At 34.1% G+C, this 22,579-nt stretch overlaps 1 protein-coding gene across 2 annotated transcripts in view; it reads right to left on the bottom strand.

The window, feature by feature from the left end:
• Window positions 1–22,579, bottom strand: part of LOC118201491 (uncharacterized) — a 219,342-nt gene that overhangs the window by 104,401 nt on the left and 92,362 nt on the right. For both annotated transcript variants that reach the window (XM_085808427.1, XM_085808426.1), the window contains exon 3: window positions 8,331–8,429. In XM_085808427.1, the coding sequence (XP_085664553.1) occupies window positions 8,331–8,429 (99 nt within the window). The remainder of the gene's footprint in view (window positions 1–8,330; window positions 8,430–22,579) is intronic.

Genomic DNA, 22,579 nt, shown 5'->3' with positions numbered 1-22,579 from the left:
TTTTCTCAGCAGTACATTCTAAAATTTCGTTTTACAATGCTTTACATCATTCCTCATCTATGTAATTAAATCACATAAATTGTTACAATTATACAAATAAAAAAAATATCTTATTTTACAGGAAGTTTTATTCATTTACATCTGACCATTACAATTTTTCCACAAACTCATGTCAAAGCCGTATTGAAGAATAAATGCAAACATTCTTTCTCTATTAGAAATTTTATAATTGATATCATCTTTTAAAAGCTTTCCGGTCGAGTAGCGCAATAATCGGGCGTCCAGTAAATGTATGAGAAGAGAATATAAATATTCACCATGATTTATGTGTATATGAAAATTTAAAATAATTTGAAAATAAAGTTTTTGTTCGCAAAAGGTTATATTTCCCAACAAACTTTGAATATAATTTTTAGCTTAGCTACTACTTGAGTTTTTAGAATCTAAACACTAATTTATCTTTACATCTAACAAATGTAGAACTTCTATAGTTCAGATGGAATATTTTATTTGTTATTTTCCAAGGATATGCAAAAACTGTTTTAAGGGAAATGAATAAAACACCTTATAACTGCAGTAAAATACGTTGAACTGTTACCTACGAAAGTGGTGAATACGTGATCTATAGTTGGAAAACTAGCAAAATGTAGAAAATCAAAAGCTAATTGATTAGAGTTATTATGCAAATAGAAACTCCTAATCACAAAAAGCAATGCTTGCGGAAATCTCGGAAGTAAGCGTAACTTTTAAAATACGCACAAAAGGGACAGTGAAAAACCTGGAAACTCTCATTGACCTGCATGTGATTTAACCTCCTGATTCATCACGGAAACTATTGTTTTAATCTCTGAAATATCTAAAATACATTTACACTTGGTCAAAGACTAGTCACCTATTCACCCCCGCGTTTCCCAGTTAAATAGGCCATTCAAGCGTCTACCTCGCGTACGAATTTTAATCAGGGCCCTTTGTTCCTTCATGGGAGCGAAAGGCAGACCAACAGCTGGAAGTGTGGCCGCTGAATACTTAAAGAACATCGTGACAGAGTTTGTGTGATGCCCCCGTCACATGCAAAGTTACAGATCATAAAAATGATATCACATTTTCCCTAGAAAGACATTTTTCCTCAATTAACTCGGTCACGTGCGCAGCGGGGAAGAGAGTAAAAATTCTATGATAATTTGCTCTCATAAAAGTCACGGAGTATATTTCAAACCCCCTGGAAAAAAACTGTGCAATATTTACGCGTAATGTGAATTATTTATCAACGTGCTAGTATGCACAGGCCCAAAACACAAGTAATAAATAACTGATGAAAATTTTGATCCTTAATCCTGAAACATACTTGCAATGAGTTTAAAGCTGTGAAATTTGCTTAGATATTTCTCAAAACGATAAACAGCGATGCCGAAAGTTACATTAGTATTAATTTCAGCATAAAAATATACATTAGTCTTAAGGTAAAATATCGCCTATGACCGACGCCATTACTTTCATTTTAATGTAAAGTAATTTAATAAAAAATAAAAAATAAAAATATATAAACATGTTACACTAATATAAATGCTAACATCTGACAATAAATGAAATATTTTTGCAGTGAAAATCAGGTTTCAAAACGTCTATTAAAATAAAACAAAATTAAAATTTACGCTCAAGATTTCTTCCACAGCGGACATGGAGTAAAAATACCCAGTACATTCCAGCGTTAGCGTTATACAAACTAAGTTATGTTGCAAAGTCGCAGTAGCGAGACCAGTGGTGTAAAAATTTAGTGAGTTGTGTATCATAATGATGTGCTTAAATATCCAGCAAGGACAAATTCTTAAATTTTCATTACTCCTGTTAATTTCTCATTTCTAAACACTTGAGGAAAATCACAGTCAAAATTTAAAATCTTTCTCTCAATTAATTCTCATTTATACAGATGATTGGAACAAACTCATATAATATTCTTTTGTCAATACAAAAGTTCTAGTTACTAGTAAATATTCACTGATTTATTGGAGACCATGAAGGTTTGATTCTGTTCCGTCTTTTTGGTAGATAGGTGGCGCTCTTGATGCGCGCCGATGAAAAATATATCACTTGACGCTTGAACATGAACAATGACGCATGTCATATTTATTTGACGCTTGATTATGTTTCATGGCCGCTATAGGCGGAAGTAATATAAGTTTATCGTTAATAAATGTTATTTCTATGTTCTAAGAAATCTTGAAGTTTTGCTTTGAAATTCTAATGCTCTCCCAACCTTGACTCCTGAAACGAAACGATCTTTGAATTTATGACTCATGAAGAGAGACAACATACATTTTTCTGGTGCCGAAACCCGGGACAAGGGGAATTACCTTTTGAAAGGTAAGAAATTTGATTTATTTGTTCTTGGTATCGATCTTTGAAAACGAAACATAATGGATGATTTAGCAAAAGAGAAAAAGAAACGTGCTATTGTACGTAGTAAAGTTACTACTACACTTCTAAATAAACTTGAGAAATTATTATCGGAAGAATTAAGTAAAGAACATGTAGAAGATTTAAATTCATCATATGAATTGTTAATTGAATACCATGAGAAACTTAAAACTCTTGACTCAAAGATCGATGCTCTCATAATTGATGAAAAAGAATATGATAACGAACTACTTGTATGTGAAGAGTATGATGAAAAAATTATAACGTTTAAAGCTAAGATTATTAGTAAAGTAAAGAAAATTAACAGTAATGAAGTTGTTGAAAGAAGTATAATTGCAACTAGTAATGGTATTAGTAGTACTCTGAATGGTAATAATGTTGTTACAAGTAGTGCTTCAGTAAAGTTACCTAAATTAAATATTGAAAAATTTGCTGGTGATCCCAGTAAATGGCTCGAATTCTTTAATTCGTATGATAATGCTATTCATTCTAATCCAAGTTTATCTAAAATAGATAAGTTTACATATTTGAAAAGTTTATTATCTGGTTCAGCATATAATTGTGTTTCTGGTTATGCTTTATCTGAAGAAAATTATGATCTATGTATTAAAAGTTTAGAAGAGAGGTTTGGTCGTAAAGATGTTATTATATCAAAATTCATGCAGATGTTGTTACAGTTAGAACCAGTTAAAAGTTCTTCAAATGTTTTTGGGTTAAGAAAGCTCTATGATCAGTTACAAATCTGCGTTAGAAATTTAAGTAGTTTAGATGTTACTAGCGGTTCATACGGACAGTTATTGAACCCAATAATTCTTAAATTGTTACCTGAAGATTTAGCTCTTGAATTCCATAGAAAAAGAACATCTAACCAAAATATAGAAGTAAGTGAATTAATAGAGTTCATTAAAATCGAAACTGAATGCCGAGAAGCAAGTATTTTGATTAATAGCTCAAAAGGTAATAAATACACAGGGGTTAATCCTAAACAAGGGTTAAAAAATTATAAAGTTAAATCACAACTCGCTGATAATTTTTTCGTTGCTAAACAACGATTTCTAGGACTTAAGCATAAATTAAAGGGAAATGATTTCCTATATAATGAATATGATAATATAATTAGAGAACAAGTTGAAAAGGGGATTGTTGAACAATGTAAGTTTGTTGAAAATGAACCTAACTGTTATTATATGCCTCATAGGCCCGTTATACGTGAAGAAAAAGTAACAACAAGAATAAGAATAGTTTATGATGCCTCTTCTAAGTCTGAAGGAGCTAAATCGTTAAATGAATGTTTGATATCAGGCCCTAATTTAAATCCTAACTTGTTGGATATAATTTTAAAATTTCGCGTACATAAAGTTGCATTTTGTGCAGACATAGAAAAGGCTTTTCACCAAATTCAAATTGATAGTGGAGATCGAAATTTTTTAAGTTTCTTATGGTTTGATCATTCTTACGACAATAGTGACAATAGTTTAGGCTTTAAGGTTTTCCGAATGTGCCGAGTGCCGTTTGGAATGACAACAAGTCCGTTTATTTTGTCCGCCACTATCAAACATCATATTAAGGGTTATGAAAAGAAATATAGCAAAGCTGTTGACATGTTAAATAAGTCCTTATATGTTGATGACCTTATCCATGGAGCAGACTCCGTTGAAGAAGTTTTCTCATTATCAACTGATGCAGTTAAAATTCTTCAAGATGCTGGTATGAACTTAAGAAAATTCGAATCAAATTCCGTATCTTTAAAAAATCATTGGCAAGATATTGGTTTAATTAATAAGGAAGATAATTTGGATAAGAAAACGTTAAAGGTGCTGAGAATAATTTGGGATTTGGATGAGGATACATTGAAATTAGATGTACAGGAACTTTTACAACCAGTTGACTGGAAACACGTTACAAAGCGAAAGGTATTACAGATTGTGGCAAAAATTTATGACCCAGTTGGATTCATTGCACCCTTTGTTATCAGAATAAAATTCTTATTACAAGAGTTATGGGAATTGGGTATTGATTGGGACACAATTTTGCCCAGTTATTTGAGTGAAAAATTTAAAACTTGGTACTTTGAAATTGAAGTTATTCTCAACTTGTGTATTCCTAGAAAATACATATTAAATGATGAATGTGTAAATTTCGATAAAATAGAGCTTTTTGTCTTTTGTGACGCCAGCCTCAAGGGATATGGAGCTGTTGCATATTTTCGTTATCCTGATTCTTGCTGTACGTCTTTTGTTCTTTCAAAGAGCCGTGTATCCCCACTTAAAAAATTAACTTTGCCTCGTTTAGAACTTATGGGAGCCATTATTGCCGCAAGAATAGTTAAATATTTAAGAAAATTATTTAATATCCAAGAAGATAATGTATTTTGTTTTAGTGACTCTAAAATTGTTCTTCACTGGATCAGGGGTACCGCTGATAAATGGAAACCCTTTGTTGCTAATCGTGTACGTGAAATACAAGATGTTGTATCACCTTCGCAATGGAAATACTGTAAGGGAAATGACAATCCGGCTGACATAGTTTCACGTGGATTAAGAGCTTCTGACCTAGTGGGAAATAAACTTTGGTTCAATGGACCAGTGTGGTTAAAAGAGAAAAATTTGCCTTCATCATCTTTTGATCCTTTGATCGAGCCTATGGTGGAAGAGGTACAGGTAGAACAGCGTCAAACTACTGTATGTTCTGTTATTAGCCAAGAGGCTGAATTTGAATTGACATCCAGATTTTCATCCTGGAAAAAATTGAAACGCGTAACTGCATGGTGTTTAAGATTCTGCCACAATATTAAACCTACATCTTTAAAACTCAAGGGTTTTTTAACAGTTCAAGAATTGGATAAGGCAAGCAATTTGATTTTTAAAATCATACAAAATCCCGAATTTAGAGAAGAAATTAGACTTTTGAAAGCAGGGAAGAAATTGAATCTCAGCAGTAAAATCCTGAAATTAAATCCTTTTCTTGATAGAGAGGAAATCCTTAGAGTCGGTGGTAGACTCTGTAACTCGAATCTTTCAGAAAACACAAAGTATCCAATCATTCTTCCCAAAAGTCACCAAGTTACTGAATTGATAGTCAAACACTTTCACGAAGTGAACTTTCACGGAGGAGCCACATTAACATTATCTGCTCTGCGACAGAAATATTGGATCGTTAATGGCCGAGAAATTGTAAGACAAATAATTTGGAAATGTATAAAATGTTTTAAAAATCGAACAAGCACATCCAATCAGATAATGGCCGACCTACCTGCTTCTCGCGTATTGCCGGATAGAACATTCTCGAAGACAGGACTAGATTTTGCAGGCCCCTTTTTAATTAAAGCTAGGAAAGGAAGAGGAGGAACGAGATATAAATGTTATGTTTGCCTTTACATATGCTTCACCACAAAGGCCATTCACCTAGAAGTGGTCAGTGATCTAACAACTGAAGCATTCCTAGCATCTCTGAAAAGATTTGTGTCACGCAGAGGAAAACCCAAGAAAATCTTTTCCGATAGAGGCACCAACTTTGTTGGGGCTGATCGAGAATTAAGAAGATACATAGCTACACTTTCCTCTGACGAAGCATTTCAAAACTACCTGAGCGGTGAAAATATTCAATGGATCTTCAATCCTCCTGCTGCCCCTCACTTTGAAGGCCTTTGGGAGGCTGGAGTGAAACAAATGAAGATTCACTTAAAGCGGACTATTGGGACCCAGGTTCTGACATACGAAGAATTTCACACCTTAATTACACAGATCGAGGCGTGTTTGAATTCAAGGCCAATAGTTTCCATCTCATCTGACCCTGAAGATTTTAATCCTTTAACACCTGGACATTTCCTAATTGGGACTACATTAACAGCAATTCCTGAACCTGATCTTACAAATAATAAGCTAACCCCTGCTGAAAGATGGAAATTGACACAGCAAATTTTCCAGAGCTTTTGGAAACGTTGGTCTAGAGATTATCTTTCACAATTACAAGGGCGTACCAAATGGTTGAGTGATAAACCAAATTTAGCCCTCAATGACTTAGTCTTGATAAAGGACGAAAATTTGCCTCCATTAAAGTGGCGACTTGGACGAGTAATTGAACTATATCCTGGTGCTGATGGAAAAGTTCGTGTTGTGAAACTAAAAACTTTATTGGGCGAAATGAAGCGTCCTATACATAAACTTTCCCGCTTACCATTGAGTGAATAAGACTCTAAAGAAAAAAAAAACATTAATTGTATATTCATAATTTGTGTCTTTATTATTATTATTAATTCAATTATGTTTCAGATTCAGAGAATGGACCACAATTGTGGATTATGGTAATTTAGCAGTTTCATTATATTGTTTTCCTTCTAGAGATTGTAAGTATGTTTTATTTGTAAAATTTTGTGCTAAATTTAATGTTGTTATTCAATTTAAATTTGTCATTATGCATTTTTATTTTATATGATATACTGTTGAACTTTTGGAAAACTTGTTTAAATCTAAAATTGAAGATCTTTATAATAATGTTGTAATGAACCAATGTTCATCGGGGCGGAGTATGTTCCGTCTTTTTGGTAGATAGGTGGCGCTCTTGATGCGCGCCGATGAAAAATATATCACTTGACGCTTGAACATGAACAATGACGCATGTCATATTTATTCGATGCTTGATTATGTTTCATGGCCGCTATAGGCGGAAGTAATATAAGTTTATCGTTAATAAATGTTATTTCTATGTTCTAAGAAATCTTGAAGTTTTGCTTTGAAATTCTAATGCTCTCCCAACCTTGACTCCTGAAACGAAACGATCTTTGAATTTATGACTCATGAAAAGAGACAACATACAGATTCCTTCATAACAAATTCAGCTAGAATTAGAACTTAAATAACTGAACGATTGAATCGACTATCTTCTCATCCCCGTTAAATTAGCATAAACAAAAATGATAGAAATTTACGTAATTTTCTTGCTTATAATTAATATCTTTCAAGCTGTGTATTGAGTTAGCTTTAATTATGGTGGTTTCTATTCTTATCTGAATAACACTTTACTCAAATGCGACTCTCTTTCTCTGAGCTGTCTATACGTAAATTAAAAAATAAATTGATCTTTTCCTTTATAGACAATAGGCACCAAGGATTTTTTGTAGAAAGACAAGCCCCAACTTAATGTTTCCAGTGAGAAAACTTTTATCTTCAGCTCATTTAGATTGTAGTAAAATTTTTTTAACATGAGAGATATAGGGATATAGCTATTAGATTAATTATTTCAGTAAATAATAAAGGGAATAGAATGACGCACTTTAAAATCTTTTTATGGGAACACCAACTGCAAAAACAAGAATGCTTTAATAAAAGGTAAGAACAACACATTTAAGGGGCAACTGGCAACGCTGGGGACGTGTGGTATAACGCAAAGATCCCCCTCCGTAAAACGGGAGAGGGTATATTGCTAAGGAAAATTGTTCAAAAAGAAGTAATGTAGACAAAATTTTAAAAATGTGATACTTTAAAAATTTTGCTTATTTTGCGTAATTTTTGCGTGTTATGAAAACAAAAAACAGGCAGTAAAGCTAACACGTATCTTTCTTTTCTGAAGAAGTAGGAATAAAAAAAGGAATGACCGTTTGATAAATATCCGTTCAAATAAAAGTAAACATAGGATTATAAACCCGATTACGCTTCACTTACGCATAGCTTTTTGTACATACAAACACCTGTTTATTTATTTATTAAAATATCCTATATAATCAACATATTTGTCAAGAAAGCAGTGTTGTAGGCTTAAAAATGAGTTACAAGTTTATTTTTTTCCAAAGCAAATAGAGTATTTTACAAACTGTTTGAATTGCTTAATAGAGATCCGAAAGAATAAAATGGCGTTGTTAATAGAATTCCTTTTAAACATTGGGAAATATTTTTAAGGATACTATCTGCAATACTTACCCCATAAGGTACAAGTGGATCTGCTTTGCGACTGAGGAGCAATCGAATTGCATCTTCCTTAACTTGAGCAACAGCAAGGTGCAGCGCTGTGATACCGTCCTGAAAGAATAAGAAGATTGAAATTATATTATCTTTGAATTTATTATTATTGTCAGTCGATAATTTCTTTTAAATTTGTTAAAATATAATAAATTTTTTGTACATCAAGGTGTTTTCCATTTATTTCTGTACTACAGCTGTACAAAACAAGCAATCATTTTTACAACTACTACTGTGTTCCTATGCTTAATTTAAGTGACATGCAAAGGGCCAATATAAGTAAAACACGTTTAATACTTTAAATACTGGCAGTACCTTGCAAAACCTCTTTGTCTGCTTTAAGCCCAAGTTCTCAAATTGCAGCCGAATTTCGTGAGAATAATGAAGCGCTAAGCGAGAAAGATTGCAGGATGTGAAAGATGAACCTGTTATTTTTACCCTAACTAAAACATTCGTTTTACTCTTACAATGTACGCAGACATAATTTAAATTCTTCCTTTTCCCCCTCCATATAAAACTGGTATCTCGTTACGAAATTTAGCACTTTTATTTACAATTTTCAAGCAATATTAGGTAATGCGTAGCGAAGGAATTTCTCGAGTTACACACCATTACACGAACACTATAATAAAACACTTAAAAAAAACCACTGCCTCATTAAAGATATTAGGACAAGAGTAGAAAGTTTATCTCGGCTGAGAATCGAATTTAAAACCATTTCAGTGTACTTCTTCCACCAGCTCCACTAAAACCATTGATTGCATATTTCTATTCCTTCATCGAAGACGGTCAGCTAAAATTGATCGAGAGTCAAGAACCAGAAAATTTTTGCGTCAGTTATGTGACATACGTTAATAACATGTTTTATTAACTACAACAAAGCTTTAAATATTCATAAAATTATCAGTTCAATGTGTTAAAAATTAAATGTGCTTTAATTTATCTCCGTAAGATATATTATTAGAAAACGTAGAATGAATGCTTATTTATTAAGAAGTTTGTTTATTGCTTTTGAATCGTTCAATATATTAATTAGTAACAGACTGATGAAAAATGAGAAATAAGCTGAAGATCTTCTATCTTACAGAATGGCAAAACTGTGAGAATCCACTGTTCGTGACAGGTCGTGGGAGAGAAATGGAAAGGTCTTATATTTCATACAGTGGCATCAACCATCATACGTGACAGTATAATCAATGCTTCCTTGCGTTTCCTGTCATCAGTTTTTGAGTGTATAAAAATTTTATTTTGCCGAGACAAGAATTCACAGCCTTTTTCTAGGTGTAAAAAGAGTTAACAGAATCTGTGATAAAAATCAAATATTTTGTACTCAGGTATGTAACATGTGACTTTAAAAGCCCCTTATGTTAATGTGCAAATGATCACAAAATTAACAAATGAATGTGTTATAAATTATATCAATTAAATATAGTGTTAAAATATAAATAAAAATATGAATTGTTAAAAAATAAAATTGTTGCTTTTAAATCACTCAGTTTGTTACGCAACTATGGTTGACTTTAAAAGCCAATGATTCTATACAGCTGTAAAAATTATTAGACTAAATGAAAAAAATAATCATTTACATTTATTTTTGCTTTTAAATACTTTTTTTTGTACAAACTAATATTAGTATTTTGTATTCTCTCCTTCACTCTTTATAAGAGTAGTTGGGAAATTTGACAGATTTTCAATTAGAATTTTACATTTATTCAGTATTTCAGTTTCATGATTCAAATTTCAGTGATTTATTGAATTGTATGTTTATCGATATACATTTTCTTCAGTTTTCTGCTCCCCATTCCCCATGAATTTTAAATTGCATTCTTGCGTGGCCATAAAAGTGCTTTAACATTGTTTTCATGAAAACAAAATTTAATGAAATACACTGCCCTCCAAAAGTTAGGGAACAGCATGTTTTTTGGTCTAACTTGAGAATGAAGCAACATAAAAACACGAAATTTACAGGACATGTTCATTAAACAGTTCTAAAATGAATGCGACATAAAATGTTTCTAACGTTCAACACAAACATGAATTACAACAAACTACTTTTGGCAGAGAAATTCAATCTTAGAGAAAACGTAAATCACACTTCGGAGAAAAAATGGGATGGTAACATTACAAAAATGGGTTCTAATAAGGAATGTGTCCACTCCTAGCTGCAATACATTGGCGGCAGCGAGGTTCCATTCTGTCAATTAAGTTGTCGGTCAGTGAAATAGGAAGCAACGACTAGACACGGAGCAATTATTGTTAGCTCATCTAACAAACTTACAGGAGGACTTAAAGCAGCAACTTGTCTCCCAAGGTAGTCCCAAAGATGCTCTATCGAATTCAGGCCTGAGGATTGAGCTGGCCATTCCATCCGCTCCATACTGTGATGGGTAGACATATTGATTAAGGATTTCGTCTCAATATCTCACATTGCTCAAAGTTCCTCCATGGAACACACGTAGGTCAGTGTGACCACGAGAGAGATTTCCCAGTCCAAACCATTATTCTAATACCTCTGTAACTGTGCCTCTCCACAATGTGGAATTGGTTATATCTGGTGCCGTGTTCCCTCCAGATCAGCTGACAATCTGAATCACGCTCCAATGTGAACCTGGATTGGTCTGTGAAGAGAACAGACGCTCATTGTTGACTGGTCCAGGAGATATGTTCTCTTGCCCAACATAAATGGGTACTTCTATGTCCTCACGTCAAGGGGACACAAACAACTGGTCGTCTTGCATACAGACCTGTATTGTGCAGGCGTCTGCGCACTGCAGTAGTTGAGATTCTTGTTCCTGTTGCCACCAAATGATCTGCCATGAGCTGAGGCACAGTAATGTTGCTCCTCCTTCGGGCCGAAAGAGCTAAATAACAGTCTTCCGCAGGTATTGTAAGTCTAGGGCTGCCTGGGACATGTCTTCTAGACACAGAATCCTCGGATTAAAACTGATTCCATAGTCGGGAGACCACACTACCAGAGAGATTGAGATGTCTAGTAGCATCAGCTTGTGACATCCCCATTTTCATCCATCTGATCGCCCGCCACCTCAACGAATCAGACAAACGACTTTTCCTGGACATTGATAAACTTTAGTGGATATTGTCCACGAAACTGTAATAACAACGTGAACAAAAATTACAATTTTGGCATATTTTCCTCCAACTCCTATATAAATATTCATTTCTATAAAATAAAAGTTGTAGCTATTGTTTTTGCATATATTTTCTTAAACTTCGTTACTGTCATGCATATGAACTGTGAATTTAAACGTTACTGACATTTTTGTAATAGCGAGCTTTGAAAAACTGGTTGTTCCTTAACTTTTGGAGGGCAGTGTACTTCGTTTTGTGGCAAGGAGCTCCAACATGCATAAAAATTGAGTCTTCGACAGTAAACCAGATTTTAAACTGTGGCGCAAGTTGTTCATTTAAGATTTTTTTCTATTGTTGCTTGTGCATTATTCCTTCTACTAAATGTAGATTCTCTGTGTCTTATTCCAGACATAATACTTTACACTATAACTTTAGTTGGCTGCTTGACAGTTTGTGCCAAACAGTGAGGGAAAAATCCTAATTTTTATTTCTCCTCACCAACATTTTGTATTTTTTCTTCGGATATGCTCACCAGCGGCAGTTGCTGAATACTGCTAGTTTGGCCCTGGGTTCGAATCTCGGTGAACGGGCTGGGTGTTTGGGCGTCTTGTAGTATTCCCCATGTGTAATGTGTATACGAGCAAGTTTCTAGTGGAATGGCCTCCACGAATGCATCCTTTCCCATAGGCAGATAGCCCTCAGTGCTTTGTCGTAGTCAAATAAATCAAGTCTTTCTTTGGATATACAAAATATAGATTAATCAGAGAACCATATATATCAGGATAAATATAAAAACAGAATTGTTTGCTTTATTACAATTATTTCTAAAGTTCATTGCCCCTTTCCTTTGAAAGGACAAGGATAGCTCCTTATCCTGTTGTGATCAGAGTAATTTTTTCTCCTTACAAGGATGCCGTACAGCTAGCCCAGCAATGATCGGGCTTCGAAGAATAAACCTTTTAACCAAATTTTTATAATTTTTGTATTGACTTGTGTTCCCATTTTATGCTTTGAGAGTTAGGCAATCTATCTTTTGGTCTGTGGGCTGACTTTGTCTTACACCCACAATTTTTTAATCCGACTGGCCGTGCATTCTTTGCCTAATTTCAAAGATAGATCGATCCTAATATATCATATATGTGTAAAATAAATGTAATTCTTCTAACTGCTTTCCTTCTTGATATAGCAAAGTTAATGTCCAGCAGTGTATGGTTTAGCTGGGCTCCCCAAACCAAATATTTATGCTGTACATATTTCAGGCATTCATAGATACATATAGTTCGATAACGTTGCGAATAAAATGCAAACAGGAAATAAGGTTTTGATAAAATTGGATGACAATGTGATAATTCAGAAAGACCCGGTCTTAATCCTCAACTTACAACACATACTCCGATTCCTCAGTGGCTATACTTTAAAATGTACTAAACTTTAATCACGTTAGTTACTGATTAAAGCAGGATGCATTCCACTTTCGTATGATAATAGGTATGGCTGTAATTTTATCTCGAAGTAAAAGGTAAAACTGAGGATGTTTGCTGGCTTCGAAAACATTTATGGCTTATGATTTGTATTAACGATTTCGCAAAATTCTGGAAAATTCCGAGCTTTTATTTGGCTGCTGCATAGGCCTTTTTTGTGGTTTTTCCTATGCGTAACGCAGATAGAGCCAGTTTCCTGTAGTAAGTCCTTCACGAAGACAAATCTTTCTTCAGGCAGGCAGCCTTCGAGTGCTTTGTCATAATTAAATAAACCACTCCCAGTAGTTTTATACTAAGAATTTCCCAGAAATTTTGTATTTGAAGATTTAGATAAACATTTCCAAAATTTTATGTTAGATGAGAAGCAATAACTTAAACTAACGCTTAGCTAATTAATCATAATAATATACATATATTTTGAAATTAAAATTTAATATTTAGAAACCAGTCAAATTCTTGTAATGTTGTCAAGCTATTGCAGGAGTTTAAGTTTTTCATTTAAATGGATAGTGTTTTGATTAACTTCATTATTAACGTATGCAAATACGTTTTTATTTAACGTAACATCTGTTTTACTGCAATATGTTTTTAAGTTAATAATTTAATTCTTTCCTAAATGCAGCATTTAGGAAAGAATTAAATTATTTAATGCTTAAAAATGCTCCAAAAATTTTAATAAATATTAGAAAAAGTAAAAAACGTGTGAAACTTCTGAAAAATGCCCTGAAATAAGGAATAATAATCTCGGAAATCCGCAGCGAGATAAAATTGCTACTCTAATAATAGATAATTCACTACTGCTCAAACGTCCGCTTTTGCTAATCACGAAGAAATATAATATGTAGTTACATTATAAAAAACTCTCAAAAATTTAAATATTAGTGTAGAAACTGTCTGTTTAATGCTCACGCGAGGTTATGCAGAAGCTTACTTTATTCTTTTATCTGCGACAAGCCATCTTCAGAGTTCTTTTAAGAAAAAGTCAAAAAAAAAAAAAAAAAAAAAAAAAAGGGGGGGGGAGCCTTTTTTTTTTTTTTTTTTTGCAGTAAAGAAGTACAGCCTGATTAAAGCTTCTGTTTGAAACCGAAGGAAAGTACAAAGTCTCGAGCTTTTCTTCCTTGATTAGGTCTTCAGGTATTTAATGCCAAGAAAAAGAAAAGAATACATAATTATGTTACAATTCTCTCTAAAAGTATAAACTGTCATCATTTTCAAACGAACATTCAGCCTACCAGCAGCCAAGCGGTAAAGTCGCTGAATAGTGGTAGTTCGGTCTGAGGTTCGAATCCCGGAAAGGGCCTGTAGCATGGGCGCTTTCGTGGTTTTCCCGATATGAAACGTGTATATGAGCCAGTTTCCCTTAGAACGTCCTCAACGAAGTCATCCCTCCCTTCAAGCAGATAGCTGTCGCGTACTTAGCCGTAATCAAATAAACCAAACCACAAACGGACATTTACTACCACCCTCTGTCAGTTTTTTCTTATTAAAAATTACATTTAACGCTGTTATCTATTATTCTTAAAAGGCCCCAAACAGTTCACGAAAAAGGCACTACTGCGTGCGTACGGGTTCGTAAGAAATTTAATGCACAAGTCCGATGAAAAGTGAATAAAATTTATTATTAACGCAACAAATAAAACAAAATGCTTAAATTTCCTCAAATATTATTACAATATTGCAATATCACACAGAAGTTATATTTTAAACTACTAAAACTTTCAACAGAACTTAATTTAAAACAGAGAAACATAGAGAATGCTAATCCGAATTCACCGCGAATTCGCTACAGTAAACAACAACAGTTTTCTAAACAAACTCATAAAACAACTGAATTGAGTAGTTCTCTTCCAGCTTTTATAAGCTTTTTAAATCAAGCACCAGAAACTTCTCGTATTTTCTGGATGCTTCTGGATACCAAAAGAGTACAATTGCGAGACATTTATTTATTAAATGTTAAATACGCGTGCTCCAGTATTTTAATTTTTACGGCGTAGCTTTCTCTTCGAATAAGTCTCGTGCTGCATTGCACGGGAATATAAAATAATTTTAATTAATTTTATTTAAAAATAGCTAAATCAATACAAAAACAGTAACAATATCTTAATTTAAAGCAATTTACAAGCCTAATATACGACATTGAATCAAATTTGCTAGTTAAGAAATCCAGACTTTTGACTCAGGAAAATTTATTTTGTATGACAATGAGTTTATCTTCAAGAAATGATCAAAACGTTTGTAGAATGTAGTATAAAAAAACAAAGCTTAGTGTTTGAATGCTAAACAAAAGTTAATATTCAAATAATTTTGAATTTTTAACATTACTTAAGGCAAAGCGATTTTTCCTGCCGTTTATGTACTCTGTCTTCCCTGGAAGAAAAAACGCTTTTCATCATGCTCTAAAATCAATTCATAAGCAGCATTCATTGAGGAACTATCATATGCAAAATGTAGCTGTCGACGAGTTTTTCTTTCCTTCAGTTTTAATTTTTTAGCTCACTTTTGCTATTAACTGGGCATAATACTTTATTGTGTATGTTTTACCGCGTTGAAGGTACTCATTAATAGACTTTAGCATTGTCTCTGATAAGGCTGATACATCACACTTTTCCCTCGCAAGAGAAAAACTATACTTGCATGCATGCTGTCTTTACTTTCAGTATCGAAGTGTGTACCCATGTTTCATCCGTCACAAATCTATAAAAAACCTTTAGTATAGCTCATAAAACATTCTTAGACGTGACTCCGAAATCTTTACATGATCTATCTTCTGTGCGTCTGCTGACATTTCAAGCTGGGAGTTTTCTTCTGATAAAATATTTTCTTAAAACTAATTCTACACTGCCATGGGATTCTATTGGTATGTATTCGAGTTAGGGAACACTTAAAAATTTTTCCTTTTAGCAATAGTTTGTTGTGTTATGAACGGATGTTATGAACGGATGACTGGTGCATGGATAGTCTTCAAAGGAGCCTCTTATTCTAGCCGCTTGACACTTCTGAAACTGACTTCTGACTGACTTCTGAAACTGACCTCTTCTTCTAGCCGCTTTACTCTTCTGACAGGGGAACTGTTTCTAATGGCTTAAATGCCATAAACATATCCTTATGAATTTCCTTTGTTTACTTATACTTCAAATATAGAGGCGATATCACTGCATGAGCTTTAATATGAATCACATTTGGAGTCTGGATTGATATGATTCAGATGTGGGCTAGTTTAAAAAAAGAACATTAAGGTATAGATATCCAATTTTTCATTCAATCTTATGAAAATTTATATAACAGTTTGTAAAAATCGCTCCTCGTAGTTTATTTCAAGAATTTATTTCAAAGGGGAAATATTATAGATGATATAGACTTTAATTTCGGAAAAATATCTTTGTAATATTGCTTTAAATGTTTGATTACAGCATCGAGTTTTACCTGCTCATAACGTTCACGATTATGAAAATGCAAATGAATATATTTTTAAGCTTTTATCCTAAATTCCAAATAACGGGCTGCCTACGTTTCATGAATTTTCCTGTGAATAGGAGCAACTCTTTTGCAAAATCTGGGTCATCAGTGGCTAAGTTATGATGTTGGGAGGCCCCAACTTGTCAGCAACAGTAGTAGTGACTGCTATGAACTGGAAATTACACAAACTCGTAAGAAGGGTTTAAATCCATTTTTATTTCACTTTAGAAATCACAGTTGCGTTCACTTGACGCTCCCAAACTACGCCGACCCGGCGGTTGAACAAAATAGACAAAAATGCAACTAAAAATAAATGACAGGATGAATAAATAACGAAGTCACTACCTACGAGGCTCTATAATCGTAACTAACTTAACCGCGTTCTAAGATACAGCTGAGATTCAGCAAACTTTCTGATTAAGAATTTGAAAGATTCAACGAACTGCCGAAATAGGCACACCGGCCGAAACGCGCGGTTCTTAAATTTCTACCTAGCAACCTTCACGCTCGTGATTCAAGAAGCACATATACAATCTCGTTTCCCTTCTACTTAACTCAATTTATTTCTGCTAAAGTTTTAATACTCTGCGCGTTCTACTAAGAATTTACATACTCTGGCATTGGCAATTCTAGGGGAAAGTAAAGGCTTAACAGGAAAGATAGCTTAAAATAAATGTTAGTTAAAATAAATATAAATCCTACAAAGTGGTTAAATAAATGATCACGGAATAGCTCGATCCGGCTTGAAATTCCGGTAAACAGGCTGGCTGTATGGGAGATTTCGTGCTTTCATTTTTCATATGTAATAATAACGCTAACCAGTTTCCCTTGAAAATCACCTACGAAGGCATTTCTACTCTCTTCTTCAAAGGACATACAGGCCTCCTTCTCCTTTCCAGTAATCAAATGATCTATTTCCTTAGAAAGTGCTCCACTGCATGATTTACGCAGGATAATCTTCAACTGTTTTACCGTAATCTATTAAACGAACAACAGTGTTTTCACTGAATTATGTCCAAACTTGTCGAAATACATTTTTAATTCAAGTTTTATTACTGTATTTAAAACTTAAGTTGTTTGATTGATCATTGCAAAACAGTAAATGTTATTTGCCTAGGATAAGGGATGCCTTGTTAGAAATTTCCCGAGTGAAACTAGCTCGTCTTTATGTTACACATAGAGAAACCACTAAAATTTCCATGCATCTAGCCTACTTCCCCTTGGATTCCAGCCCTGGTAGAACAATTAAGAAAAATAATACTATTTTAAAAACAAATATCGGATCTTTTCTCATTACAGAATAACACACTTCAAACAGTTTTCTCTGTATATTCTCTCTAGCATTATACTTCCATTGAGAAAGATACTTTTGTTATCACCTTATTTCGATTGTGGTAAAATTTCTCTAAACATAAGAAATATGTCTCTTTGGTTATTTCAGTACAGAAAGAAAGGAATATAATGATACTCTTTAAAAACTTTTATTAACAATAATTACTTTTTAAACCCGAGCACTGCTATAAGATATAAAAGCAACGTACTTAATTTAATGGTGGTTAGTAGTAATGGCGGTTAGTAGTTAGTTAATGGTGGTTAGTATGTAACGCTGAAGTGTATATATTTTTTCTGTAGAAAACATGTCTGGTGTATGTCCTCCTGTAATGGAAAAGATCTTGAATATCTAACGGAAATTGCTTTTTTTCAAATACTGCACATGAATATTCAAGTGTCTAAATATTTATTAAAAGATAATTCGCCGTGTAGTTTTTGACAGAAGTAATTTTGAGACTACTACTATGAACAAATCTAAGCTTTTGAGTTAAAAAACACGCAACTTATACAGCTATAAAAGATTATTAAAATTATTTAAAATATGAAAATATTTGAATCAAGTTGTTTAATAAAGAGATCAGCTTAAACGGAAACAAAGTAATGCTCAGACTACAAATGCTGTTGAGTGTAACAAATATTGTAAGAAGGCAAATTTCTCATCTGGTAACTTTTAGGGGTGTTCTGAGGTATTTAGTGTTGAGAATACTCGGAATTAAGAGTATACTTGAACAAGATTATTCAAAGCTTTTCTTAATAATATGTGTAACGAATCCTTTCCTATGATTTGTTGCAATAACCTAAGAGAACCATGTTATTCTCTCAAAAACTGCAGCAATAGGAAAGAGAGTCTTTGAAAACCAGAAGTTGTTTGCACAGGGGAAAGTATTTCCTCTGATATATTATCCTCTGATAATGATTAAAAACGTACCTAATTCAGGAAATATTTTTAATTATTAAAAATTATCTATATTTTTTATTTTCATAAAATAAATACGAATTAAAAATTATTTCAGTACCGCTTCGATATTTTTAATTGTGTAAGATTTTAAGTCATTCGACTTGGACTTTTGAATATGTAATTTAAAAATGTTTTAAGTTAAATTCTTTTAAGACTTATGCGTTCTATTTATACGTAACTGTGATTTATCTTTTTATTGTATATTGATAACTAAAGAGGTTTTTAAATTATTCACTGAATAAATATTTAAACTCTGTGTAAGGTTTACTAAAACCTTTCTTTTTACATTATAGTTTTAGTTTCAGATGACGAATTAAATACGCTGTAGGGTTTATATTTATTTTAACTAACATTTATTTTAAGTTTAAACTATCTTTCCTGTCAAGCCTTACTTTCCCCTGAAACTGCCAATGCCAGAATATGTAAATTTGAGTAGAACGCGCAAGCATTCAAATTATCAGCTGAAGTATTCTGATTTAAATAGAAGGAAACAAGTTCGGTGAGAGTGAGATTCTTACTTAGCGAGCGCGGAGGTAGTTAGCGAGAATTGAAGAACCCCGCGTTGCGGCCTATGTGCTTGGCGGGAAGTAGTGGCAATTGTTCCAGTGAGCTTCAAGTCTGCTGAATTAGCAGCGGTATTGTAAAACGCGGTGAGTTAGTTATTTTAGAGAGCCTCGTAGTTAGAATCTTGTCTTTACTTTCTTTTCAGGTTATTATTTTTATTTGACTGCCGAGTTGGCACCGTTTGTAAGCGTCAAGAGAACGCAATTGTAATTCATTACGTTGAATAAAAAGGGACTTAAACCCTTCACAAGCTTCTATCTTTTATACAAGTTTTCACAGTCACCTCTTGGTTGCGTGCCAGTTGGAGGAGCGCAACGTTATATTGGCGCCCGAACACTTATCGAACTGAAATGGCCGAAAACTGGATGGAAGCCGCTGGACAACACCAAGAAATGACAACTCAGTTAGAAGGATTTGGATACCTGGTCCAGACTTTGAGAGCATCAATCAAGCCAAACGTCTATTTCGACGGAAAAAATTCGGTGTCCGTATTTTTAGAAGGTATAGAAAACCACTTTCAGCTCTACCCTGTGCCTGAAAGACAAAAAGTTGCCATCGCCACATCAGCACTAAGAGGACAGGCCGCGCTATGGTGGAAAAAAATATAGGCAAATTTCTTCTAGGTGAATTTGGAAGCCCGACGTATACATTTGAAAATTTCAAAAAATCGTTAGTAAAGGCCTTCCCCATAGTGAAAGATCGCGCACGGCTGGAAGCCGAACTATATAGTTTCTATCAACGGGATACAGCACAATTGACGGACTTTATTTTACGAAAAATCAAGCTAACGGATATGCTGTATGGGAAAAAACCCGATGCGGAGATAATTGAAATAATATTACCAAGATTGTTACCCGCTGTCCAAGACTACTTTGAAATTAGAAACCCAAGAACATTGCAGGAACTCTTCGAATTGGCGGTGAAGTTTCAAAATCGCAGAATCGCGGAAAGAGCGAGAGGGGAAACATATTCTCAAAGTACCCGAAGGAAGGAGGAAACCAGAAATGGAAATCGCTCATATGGGGGAAAGAACTATCAAGCTAACGCATCGAAACTCGAAGGTCAAGGCCCAAAAAGAAAATTTGAAAATAAGCGTCCGCGTACCCAGAAGACACAGATTGAAAGGAAAGCTTTAAACGACTAGAGGGGCCTGTGAAAGGGAGGGTCCAGACCCCGGAAGTTTTAAAAAACCCTCAAATAGACATTTAAATACAGTCATCGTAAAAAACTCACAGCTACCAATTATACAAGTCCTGGTTGGCGATGTACCAGTAGAAGCCCTCATCGATACAGGAGCAGAAGGAAATTTCATGAGTGAAAAGTTCTTCAAAAAGAATTTTTATAGGATACGACTCTTTAAAACCAGAAATACGGAAATTATAGCGGCGCAAGGAAAAACATGTCACTGCATCGGGAAAGTATCATTAAACGTACAGGTAAAAGAGGAAAATCTCAAAGTATTAATTTTTGTGGTGAAACACCTGCAACACTCTCTTATTTTAGGTATGGACATTTTAAGGGCCGCGAGGGCCAAATTAAATTTTCAAGATAGTTCCGTGGTGTTGGAGATGGACCAGAGGGTGGTGGAACCTGTGGAGACACCTGAATTGGACCTTAGCCATCTGAATGACCAGGAAAGTAAAGCAATACAGCAAGTGGTGAGTAATTTTTCTCATTTGTTTTCAGAAAAACCAGGAAACTGTCAGATCGTGACTCACAAGATTCAATTAAATGCCGAAAACCCTTGTAGGACTAAACCGTATCGCTATGATAAACAAAAAGACTTAATCATCGAAGAACATATTCAGGAGATGTTAAAGAATAAAATAATAACGCCCATAAATAGTGAGTACGCGAGTCCAGTCGTACTATGTAGGAAAAAGAACGAGTTTCCTCCTTCAGATAAAAGGGCTTGGAGGTTTGCTATCGATTATAGAAAACTAAATAGTATCACTAAATTTCCAGTTTACCCTTTGCCGGTTATAGACGAGATCATTAGACAGATCAAATCGACGAGATATATGTCTACTTTGTACTTAACGTCTGGCTACTATAAAATAGCTATGAGACCCGAAGATATACATAAAACCGCGTTTATAACAAAATCGGGCACTTATGCATTTTTACGCATGCCTTTTGGGTTGTGTGGGGCCCCATCAACGTTCCAGAGAGCTATGGACATTGTTCTAAAGCCTGTCCTAGGAAAATCAACTTTAATTTATCTAGATGATATAATTATAACGAGTAGTACGTTGTAGCAACACATTAATGACCTCGAACAAGTTTTTAAATTATTAAAAGAGGCCGGTCTTACAATTAACGCCTCAAAACGCAAGTTCGCAACTAAAGAACTTAAATATCTCGGTTATAAAATTTCGCAAAAGGGTATAGAAACGCAAGATTCAAAAATAAAAGCTATTAAGAATTTCCCACCGCCCAACACCGCCAAGAAACTTTCGTCTTTCCTTGGATTATGTTCTTACTATCGATCTTTCATAAAAGATTTCGCTAATATTGTTGAACCACTCTTAGTAATCAAAAGAAAAAAGAGTAAATTTACGTGGACAGCGGAAGCTAACACAGCTTTTGAAAGATTAAAAGAAGCGCTTATTAATGCCCCTGTTTTAAAATTCCCTGAGGGGGACGAAAACCTGGAAATTGCGGCAGATGCGTCAGACTATGAGGTGGGTGCGGTTCTTATGCAAAATAACCATCCGCTGGCATTTTTTAGTAAAACATTGAATCAAACACAAAGGAATTATACAGCTACAGAAAGAGAAACATTAGCCGTATTAATGGCTGTACACAAATTTCGAGTTTATTTCGGCAAATCGCCAGTAACAGTCTTTTCGGATCATGCGGCTGTTGGTAGACTTTACTCGGGGAAAAACCTAACGCCCAGGTTAATAAGATGGGCTTTAAAACTCCAAGAATATAATATCACAATAAAATATAAACCGGGTAAGGAAAACAATGTAGCTGACGCACTTTCTCGTATAAAACTGGACGATGAAGGAAATGATCTTAAATGCGCTGTGTTGACTTCAAAAATTTTAGATTCTAGAGATACGGTTATTACTGAACTGAAAGCTGATCCTGAATTTGGAAATATCTATGCTTATTTGAAAGACCCCGAAAGCTTTGAGCATACAGATATCGATGCGATAAGAAATAGAGCAAAAAACTATGAAATAATAGATAATTTATTATTCTATACGAAAACAACAAACGAAAATCTTGAGTATAAGCCAGTCATCCCAGCCTCGCTTCGATTAAGCATTTTGAGGGAGTTGCACGAAAAAAAAACAGCGGGCCACCTCGGGGTCAGA

Source organism: Stegodyphus dumicola, chromosome X1, assembly GCF_044657685.1.
Source record: "Stegodyphus dumicola isolate Sdum_Otavi_A_Nest chromosome X1, ASM4465768v1".
Lineage (NCBI taxonomy): Eukaryota > Metazoa > Arthropoda > Arachnida > Araneae > Eresidae > Stegodyphus > Stegodyphus dumicola.
Note: the sequence above shows the minus strand (reverse complement) of the source record. Positions and strands in the feature narration are given on the sequence as shown.